General features: G+C 38.2%; 1 protein-coding gene across 1 annotated transcript; it reads left to right on the top strand.

The window, feature by feature from the left end:
- Positions 1–10,105, top strand: LOC111595888 (transcriptional activator cubitus interruptus). Its single transcript, XM_023309817.2, has 7 exons — positions 1–78; positions 622–775; positions 4,247–4,635; positions 4,709–5,388; positions 5,847–6,329; positions 6,663–6,827; positions 6,928–10,105. The coding sequence occupies exons 2-7, from the start codon at positions 738–740 to the stop codon at positions 9,580–9,582; spliced, it is 4,410 nt and encodes a 1,469-aa protein (XP_023165585.2). The 5' UTR covers positions 1–78; positions 622–737; the 3' UTR covers positions 9,583–10,105.
- Positions 10,106–10,822: the final 717 nt, after the last annotated feature.

Below are 10,822 nucleotides of genomic sequence, written 5' to 3'. Positions count from 1 at the left end.
AAACACGGCAGTAAGACGCGCCGTGTACACGCCCGTTATTGACTTTGTCACACTTAATTTATTTTTTCTGCCTCTAAAGTTAGTACAAATTAAGTGGTTTAATGATGCCCGTGAGCAATACACAGTGCGTCAGTTAGTGTGTGTGCGCATGTGTGCCTGTGCATGTTAATATGTTTCTATACCCAAAAAAACTGAAATAAAAAATAGTTATGCTAAATGCCCATTAAGAGATTGTGAGCTTCATATATGCATCTATATAATATATGTACACATACATATATATGTGTGTACATATCGACTCGCAGGTGCCACCATATGAGGCACATCCTCGTTTGAAGCAACAAAAACCTAGACAAGAGAAATAAAAATGCTAAAAATAATTAAATTCTAATGAAGTTGCTGCCAGTTCGTTGTCAATTGTACTTTCTACGCTAGTTTCTTCTGTGTGTATGCGTGTGTTAAGATCAATTTATAGTGTATACATGCACACATATGCATGAATGTATAACTATGTGTTGCGTGTGTGTATATGTGTGTGATTAAACCGATGCCATATTATACATCCATACATATGCACATAGCTCGCAATTGATCAATTCATTTTTGAAAATTTTTGTGTAGTGCCGACGGCAAATGTGAACAACATCTATAAGAAGAAATGCAGTAAATAAGAAGAAGACCTATAAGTGGTTCACAGATATAATCTCAAGTCTAATCGTCTATTAAATATATTTAAAATGGATGCATATACATTACCAACATACTTTCCCCTAGCGTAAGTATTTAAATGCATTATTATTAATTTGTTAAAGCTTATTTCTTTATTTGCTATTTTATTAATATGTTATTATTAAGTCAGAGATAGCTTAAACATTTTAATTTTGAATAAAAATAGAGTAATGTATATGTAATAGCTATATACAATTATGTACGTAATCAAGTCATACACAAAAACCTAATCACCTAGACTAGGAAGCCATCGAAATAAACAGTCAACCTGTAACAAAAGTAACAAAATTTAAAGCAGAAATTATTTAATAAATAAACACAGACGTGTGTCTGAATGTGTTCTTAAAAATAGAAAATTACTTTGATCATTTAGAGATCAAATACCTCCTAGTGGGACATTCCCAACTATGTAGATCAGTATTGCTGGCCTTTAGTCGTACATATATATGTATATATATTTTGTATACAAAAAGTAATAATGGTCTGAATTACCAAGCAGTAATAAAGGAGTCAATTCCGGCATTATCCGTTTCACTTTCTTGATCTTGTTTTCTAGATCTTTTGGTTTTAATTGATTTTAATATAGTTTTTTAAGATAGCTAACTGATTATTTGCAGAATTCCCAAGCTACGAAATATATTTACAAAACTATTTTTATATTAAATAGATATTTTGAGACACAAAATATTATGTCTTAAGCATTTCCAATTTGTTAACCAAAGTACCCAGTTGATTTGCTCTTCAGATTCTTTTCTATATCAAAAATGAATAAAAGTCACCTACGGACTTTTACTTATTTCTTATTCACTTACAATTTACACAGCTGTTTCATTTAAATTCGTAAGCGATTTCCCCGTTTAATTGTTTCGAATTTTTACTTTTTGCTCGACCAAGTTAACGTATGAATCGCTAATAGCTAAAGCGAAAATGATGCCATATATATTCTGTATGCTTGACTAAAAAACTCATTTGATGCTCACAGTAATTGCCGAATCTTCTATTTCTATTTAATAGCTTACTATATACATACACATACATATATATATATAAATATATATATATATATACATACATACATATATATATATATATATATATATATATATATATATATATATATATATATATATATATATATATATATATATATATATATACACGTTTGTATTTGCATACACAAATTGAATGCCTGACTAATCAATTTGAAATAAATACTAGAGATTCAGAAAGGGCGTGGTATACCCCATAAAGCATATATTCTTAATCAGGACAAAGAGCCCAGTTGAACTAACCGTATCCGTCTATCTGTGCCTGCCTCCGTCGATTTCTTATCGCTCAAAAAATAGACTTAAAAAAAATTTTTTTTTGATACCACCCAACCCATTTAAAGTATTTTAACTATTGCATATTTTAGAGTAAGGGCGTATATATCTAAAATATATCCAAAATCTCAGATGTATGAAATCTTTGTATCATTACACGAACCTATACGACAAATGTGAAGTGAAGTGAAGAAAAAACATTTAAAGAACGAAAACGAATTATTGATCTGTATCGATGATAATGATAGTATTGAGACTTAGATAGGGTTGAGCTATGGATAACTTCGCAATGCGTATGGTTTGCGAAATCGAATGGACAGACAAATATGGTTAGATCTACTCAGCAAAATCATCCTGCTCAATAAAATACATACTTTATATATAATATATATGGGCTATGCCACCTCTCCTTATGCCTGTTACAGATATTTTCACAAAAAACTTAATACCCCCATTTTCAATGAATTCAATGAAAGGGTAAGTAAATTAAAATTTTATTAAGGTGAAATTTGGAACTAGTATCCAAAGTATATAATTGATAACCTTTGGATAAAGTTTAAAGTCTCTAGTCTTTATAAGTTCTAATATCGACGCGTACAGAGGAATATTTTCCCATATTCAAAGGGAAAATGGTCCAGTGTATAAAAACGTTTAATGTACACTGCCAATAGAGCGAGGCGAATCTGAGAGGTGAATCGGGAAATCAGTATCTATAACATTTTGTAGCTGTTCACTTGCAATATATAAAAAAGGTTTCTTCGATACGTCCTCTGAGATCGTGACAAATATGAAGCTAGAGACTAGGTATTTAAAATATATATCTTATATATAAAACTTTGTACTAAATATATAGTAGTCACAAATCGATTAATGCTGTATCTTCCACAGTTTAAGATTTAGAAGGTTAAATGTTTCCCCATTGGGCAAATTTTATAAATATATGTATGTATGTAAGAATTGATAAATCCCACAATTTTGAGTTCAATATATCGATAATTTAATAGCTGTGTATAAGTTATTTATATAATAAACAATAAGTTTTTAGTAACAATAAGTTTTTAGGGATGAAATTTACGCTGCTTCCGTTAAACGTGATTAAGTCTCGGTGTATCTTTCTTTCTCTCTCACACACACACGCAAACAGTGCGTTGTCCTTTTTGATCTATTTACAGAGATGACAAGATCCACTCTGTGTATATACATATGTGTTCATAACTCTCTGTAATAAAAGCAACTTAAAATCAACAGGGATTCAGCTTCAACGTGTATGAGTATGTACATATATATGTAAATATGACACAACTTGAGTTCTATATAATATGCTTTTGTTTGCTCAGTTTTATTAATGGGAGGTATAATAGGAGGTATTCAAGATAAACGAACCCTTCGCAAAGATGGTATTCCAATTCGCCTCTTTTATACATGTATAGAACACAACACATGCAGCACATTGCCTAGATTACGCAGCGGCTGCGTTCGTGCTGCATTCAATTTATTGCATAAGCTTAATTGTAGATCGGAGCACATCTTTTATAAAAAGCACACGTCCTTAGTGCTTGAAATAGGTTTTTCAAAATTGTGCGAGGGGACATTATCTGAAATCCGAAATCTATGTACTACCTACACTACATTCTCAGCTAAATCAAATGATCGATTATTCACTATAAAAAGGAGATTGGCTGAGTTATCGAAAAAGTGTTAATATCGTACGTTATATAGAGAAATATACCTTTTGTGGTTTACAAGACCGTGCCATTCATACGGACGGATAGACGGACTATTGTACTACCTGGTAGTAAATATATATTACTTATTAGAGTTATTTACGACTGATTCTGCTTGCGAAACCATTTCGCGAAACCATTAAGCCATCAAATCCCATTTTCAATGTGTCCAGGGTATAGACATTATATAACAGATTACAATTTGGATATTGCAATCTATATATTCTTAATATGCTCAGGTCTGCCATGTTTTTTACATACATTTATTTAAAATAATATTAGTCGAATTCGGAGATAGGATTAAAAGTGTTGAATAGTTAAGCGGCTTCATGCTTCCGCGCAACTCCGGCCATCTTTTACCCTACATCAATTTCTATTTGTTTTGTTTTATTTTTACAACTTTTTGAAACTTAAAATTTCAAATATTATTAATATTAATCCTCTGTATATATTTACCATTTGACATTACAGATATACGGAGCTACAGTTCTTAGCATCGAGGCGGGCAGCTGCTGCAGCTGCGGCAGCATCTGTACTACCATGTAGCTCACCTGTCAGCAACCACAGCAACCAGGTACCCACAACTGATGTAAGCAGCAGCTCGGTGCCAGTTGCTGTGTCTCCTGGAATGCCTGCGCCGCTGGCAGACTCCAGCCTGGCCTCTACTTTAGCACCGACTGCGAACGGTCAAAGTCTCGGCGGCGCTGCCCCCAGCGGTCACCATCATCATCATCATCATCATCATGTTCAGGGTCACAGTGTAGGTCAGCAGCATGATTTTCATCCGGCGTATAGAATCCCTAGCTACATGGAACAGTTCTATTCGTTGCAAAGAAGCAGCCCCACCGCCTCCTATCATGGTAAATTATTTGGTTTGTTGATAAGTTAGTCAAGTTAATGCAACTACTACTCGTCCAAAAAAAAAAAAAATAGATCCATATGCCAACTGTCCGCCAGCATTTCACTTAGCCGGATTGGGCTTGGGCTCCGGCGAGTATTTAAGTGCACGAGGAATGGGTTCCTTAAGCGAGCTGCATCACGCGGCTGTCGCAGCAGCAGCGGCTGCTGCAGCGGCGGGCTCTTTGGCCAGTACCGATTTTCATTTTAGTCTGGATGGCAATGGGCGTTTAAGCAGTCCACGTCCACCGGGCGGTGGCAGTATGCGCGCTAGTGTTAGCCGTAAGCGTGCGCTATCCTCATCGCCATACTCGGATTCATTCGATATCAATTCAATGATACGCTTCTCGCCTAACTCTTTGGCCACGATGGTTATGAATGGTTCGCGGGCGAGCAGCGCGGCCAGTGGCTCCTATGGCCATCTATCTGCCAGTGCCATCGGCCCCATAGCTCATACGCCTCATCTACAACAGCTGCAGGCCCATCTACTACGCGCTAGTGCCGGTCTTCTGCACCCCATGACCCCCCAGCAGGCTGCGGCAGCAGCAGCTGCCAGCTATTCCATGACTCATGCCGCTAGCGCTGCGGCGCTTGGCTTGACCGAGGTCTCCATTAAATCCAAGGAGCTGGCCAGCCAACCCACAACGCCAACCTCGACTCCGACAAGTGCAGCGGTAGCAGATGAATCCGCGATCAAGACAATCAGTTCGATTAAGGTAAGCTGATAAAGTTTGGGCTTGCATGTCCCATAAAAACCATTAATCAGGATGACAAGCTGAGCTATTCTCCTGTCCGTCCGTAAAAGTGTAGCGATCTTGTAAATTACAAATTCAAGAAACTTACTTTTTTGCCAGTCTGTATATGCATTACTATACCTACACAAAACAGTAGTTGCAGTTTTTGTAGTTTTCAAGTTACGCGAAAAAAACTACAATAAATTAACAATTATTACCGAAACTAAGAAAAAGGGACGAGTTATCGAAAACTAATGATAATTTCTTACTGTATATGGCATACGGGAATAAGCGCGTAAGCTTTTAAGCTCGTGGCTAGCTCGTGTGGTTTTCTAGTTATCTGCGTTCATGCGGATGGGCAGATGTCGGATCAAGAATATATATACTTTATATCATGTTACTTAAATTAGTAAAGAAAAAATTTCTTAATGCAATTAAAGAACTGTGACGAAGACAGCATGGATCGGAAAAAAAACAACAATAGCAGCAACAAGCTTCTTGAACAACCATCATCTACATCGGAGAGTGTTGCTCAAGTTGAGGCAGATAGCGCGTCTGCAAATTTGTTGGAGCGACGACATCGTAATAAGACATTATGTATGGATCATCGGGCGCACATCCACGATGAAAATCCAGAGCATCCATTTAACGAATACGACTGCGCTACGGCGGATACAACGGACATTAAGGATGAGCCGGGCGACTTCATTGAGACAAATTGCCATTGGCGCAACTGCAGCGTTGAGTTCATCACCCAGGACGAACTTGTTAAGCACATTAACAATGATCACATCCAAAGCAATAAGAAGGCATTCGTATGTCGCTGGGTAGATTGCTCGCGTGGAGAAAAGCCATTCAAGGCACAATACATGCTTGTTGTCCACATGCGTCGCCATACGGGAGAAAAACCTCACAAATGCACGGTAAGTGAAAAGTACAGTCAATAAAAAAGTCAATAGCTTTAAAGTATGCTCAAGTCAGTGCCTAGTTTTCATAGCAGATAATCCGACATGGTTTCCATGTGTAGCAATAATCATATCTTTATATATATTTTCCTATATTCATTTATAATATGCATGTATATGTATATGCATTTTTTAGAGGCTTTGGCAAACGTACATTTTTGGAACACTCCCTTAATATATCAATAAGAAATTAGACAACTTTTAGAAATGTGTTTCAATAGTTTCATGGTTTACATACAGTCTATGAATTTTGAGTTGTTCAGTTGTAACATTTTCGAATTTCTTTTATAGTTTGAAGGATGCTATAAGGCGTACTCTCGTTTGGAGAATTTGAAAACCCACTTACGCTCCCATACAGGTGAGAAGCCGTACACATGCGAGTATCCGGGCTGCAGCAAGGCTTTTAGCAATGCGAGCGATCGTGCAAAGCATCAAAATCGAACCCACAGTAATGAGGTAATAATATTAAATAATGCATTCATTTTATATCGTAGATATACATATATCCATGAAATATAACTTGTGAATGAATATATATATGCACATATATTTGTAGAAACCGTATATCTGTAAGGCACCTGGCTGCACAAAGCGTTACACAGACCCCAGCTCTCTGCGGAAGCATGTGAAGACCGTGCATGGTGCCGAGTTCTATGCAAATAAGAAGCATAAGGGTTTGCCTCTCCATGATGCGAATTCCGGATTGGATAGGGAGAGGCGCAGAGACGGTCGGGATGGTAATCAGCAACATCAGCAACAGCAGGAACATCAGCAACATCAGCAACTGCAAGAGCAGCATATTGACTCCAGTCCATGCAGTGATGATCTGCAAGGTGGCAAGCCAGTCAGTGTGTCCAGCCCGACCATTAAGTCGGAGTCCGATCCGAATTCACCTGGGCGAATGACTGCGCAAGCGGGATCCTCCACAGCGTCAGTTTCCGATTGTTTAATGCACATATACAGACAGGACGACCTAAACAGTCCTTCGGTGCCGACTCTCGACGAGTGTTGGCCCTATGACGATGATGTGGATGCAGTTGATCTTCCAATCGTGCTGCGTGCTATGGTTAATATGGGTAATGGAAATGGAGCACCATGTGCCAATCTAGCACGTCAACGTTTTCGTAGTCGTCTACAAACTAAGGTTATCAACTCGAGTAATTCAATGCTGTCTAACATACCGGAGAGTAATCATCATCATCGGGCCATTGGCATAATAGAGCTAAATCAGCGCATTACCGAGTTAAAAATGGAACCGGGCACATCGACCGTTACTCCACAGCCAATGCAATCGGGCCGGCTGTCCACGGGCAACTGCAACGGACTACAACTAACCGAGCTGCACAACCAGCCAATGCAAGGTCATAATCGAGCACAGGGACAGGGCACGAACCATCTTCTTCAGCAGGGTTACACTCAGGCGCAACAGCGCCGAGATAGCCAAAACTCGAATGCTAGCACATATTACTGTAGTATGCAGAGTCGACGTAGCAGCCAATCCTCACAGCTTTCATCGATGTCAACAATGAGGGCGTGTCCAGTATATAATACGGCATCAGGCACGCCGTCCCTGTACGATCCCATATCTCCAGGGTGCTCTCGTCGTTCCAGCCAAATTTCGAATGTGGTTACAGCGCAGCTTCCACAAATCCCAGCCAGCATTATGAACGATAACTCATCATCGGCACACGCCACATCGACTAATGCAGGCCAGCAATATATCGCAGCAAATGGATCTCGCAACAGCACCAGCCTGCCACCTCCGCCATCCTCTCATTTGATTGCCACACATTTGCAGCGCTTTCAATCGAACGATACGAATGGCCATTACCATAATAACAATGCGAATCCAAGTCAAAGTCAGTTAACAGTTGGTCAAAGTGGAGGACGCTTTTCTACACCAAACGTTTTGCAGTCGCCGCCGCTTAACTCAAAGTATCTCTATGACGAGCTAATTGGAGTTCATCATCATCACAGACGTCAGTCAGAGCCGATTATGGCGCAGCTGAGCATAGAGCGAATGAGAAGTTCACCTACTTTCAATCCTCAAGTCTTCCATAACAACATAAATCGTGCCTCTTCCTCCACCACTAACACTGGCCATAAGGATTGCCCTGGCGAAATAAAGACAAAAACAACCGCTATAACCAATTCACGAGATCATCATCCTAATGAAAAAATTAATTTGGATGAAGTTGAAGAGCTTATTTTACCCGACGAGATGCTGCAGTATCTTAATTTGGTGAAGGAAACGGAGAAGCCCAAGGCGAAACCATTAACTGATGTTAATGACAAGGCTTCGTTTACGAACAGTTCGCAATATCTCGATTTGGTAGCGAATGCTGGCAATTCGCCCACACACGTGCCCAACTGTCCATCGCCATTTATGCAACAGTTGATGTCGCCTCAATCGGGTCATACGATGTCAGCGCTTGGAAGTCCATACTCCCAGCGAAACTACGAGCTAGAGGGCGGTAACAATAGTGCGTACCGTCAACAGCAACGATTGAATACTGAATCATCCTCACAGTATCCATATGCGCCAGGCCCAGCTCCGATTGCAGGTGCAGTTCCACTTCCTGCTCCAGCCCCCAGTCAGGCACATTCACTTCTACCATTCGGCTCGCTTAGTTGCGAGCAACAGCAACAAATTGCATCGCATCAAAATCAAATTATTGATTCATCGATGACCAGTCTGCCTGAACTATCAAATGTTGTTACTGTTATTCCAGTTGATCAAAAGCTTAATAATGTCAGCGAAATACAATGCGGGGTCGTCAGCCAATCGCAGCTGTCGCCAACAGCAAATATCACAGGGAATGGAAATACGAATGTCAATTGTCCCATCAGAATTCAGAATCAGAATCAGAATCAGAACCCAGGTGCAGCGAAGCCCATTAGCGGACAAGCACAACATAAAATCCTGACGGACTACCAGACAAACAATATGGCATCGATGCATTCCGATACTTATCAGCGTACCCTAGAATATGTACAAAGCTGTCAAAACTGGATGGAGTCGAATAGTAGTACCTCGATGGGTAATGTTTCACTAAATACGCCAGCCACGCACAACAACCATCAACCCATTTGGCCCGACGTTAGTAGCTCGACGCACCCACATCCAAGTACAAATTTGATTATCAACGATATGACGACATCCTTGAGCTCTCTGCTGGAGGAGAATCGATATCTGCAAATGATGCAGTAGCATTTATTACAACATAATCGATTTCGGAGGTGCCAGCGATTAAGCCTGCCATGCTGTACGGACATAATATTAAAGTAGAATTGATACCTGCAGAAGTGAGGATTGCATGTTTACCTTTAAAAAGATCTAAGTTTACTATTTGTCATAAATTATTTGAATTTATCGATTCCATAACCAAATCTGCGACATACATACATATTATCATTTTTAATACACATATACACACACATGTACTTATTTAGCCTCAGTTAATTGATATTTTCGAGTATTGTGTCTTATTAAGAATTATTTATATTTTTATTTAAAAAGCTACATATCGCTTTGACGTGTACTCCTGTAATTGTAATACAAGCGGAAAGCTTCATAATCCTTAAGCCATTCAAGGAGATGCATTTCTTTTGTAAGGTAGCTGTAATCAAACAAAACAACTATTATGTGTCTTCCCAATTTTAAATGAATAGTTTTTAATATCTCATCAACTTCAAAACATCAAAAATAAACATTTATATAATGTATACTATGCATGTGAACAAAATAATATTACTTTTTTCAAGATCAATCCAACATTGTCAATTGCTCGTCGATTTCGATTGGTGTTCATTTTCGCATCATTTGTGTATGATTTGGATGCATTCATGCATAAGGCTTTACGCATACATATATACATTCATACACATATGGATATAAACAATTGTTTACCAAGTATATTTAATATATATATATCTGTGTATGAATGTATACAGCACAATCCAGCAGGGAAAATAATTTTTGACTTAGACTTCGTAAAAAAGAGTTATAATTTGCCAGGATCATACAATGGTGCTTATCAATGGGAAACAAATACTTTTAGGAAAAGAAAGTTAGATTTACTTACGTGAATTACATGAGCAATAACTACATAGAAATTTTAAAAATTTAATCATAGCTATAAATTAAGTGAACTTTCTTTTTCATTTGTTTACTGCCTTTAAACCAAATTTGCCCAATTTTCAAAGAAGACTATAAAATAAACATTCTGTCGGCGTGGGCATTAACAACTATATTTCCAGATATTTACGAATTGTTGAGTTTAGTCCCCGTATATAAAGAACCTCAAAAAAGTCTTTATTTTAGTCAAATATAGTATAGTCTTGCACAGTGATTCCATTACTGCTGGCGGGCGCAAGTATTATCCTATATATATATGTAAGGTTTTGACCAATAAATATTAACAGTGCCAAATGAGTAATTTATTAAAAGA

The sequence above is a fragment of the Drosophila hydei genome, unplaced genomic scaffold (assembly GCF_003285905.1).
Source record: "Drosophila hydei strain 15085-1641.00,03,60 unplaced genomic scaffold, DhydRS2 tig00008145-arrow-arrow-pilon, whole genome shotgun sequence".
Lineage (NCBI taxonomy): Eukaryota > Metazoa > Arthropoda > Insecta > Diptera > Drosophilidae > Drosophila > Drosophila hydei.
The sequence above is the reverse complement of the archived record's forward strand: the minus strand, read 5'-3'. Positions and strand labels throughout refer to the sequence as shown.

Coding starts and splice junctions, on each gene's coding strand:
- LOC111595888 (XM_023309817.2), top strand. CDS start 738: ATGGATGCATATACATTACCAACATACTTTCCCCTAGC. Junction 776..4,246: donor CCAACATACTTTCCCCTAGC/GTAAGTATTTAA, acceptor TTGACATTACAG/ATATACGGAGCTACAGTTCT. Junction 4,636..4,708: donor CCCCACCGCCTCCTATCATG/GTAAATTATTTG, acceptor AAAAAAAAATAG/ATCCATATGCCAACTGTCCG.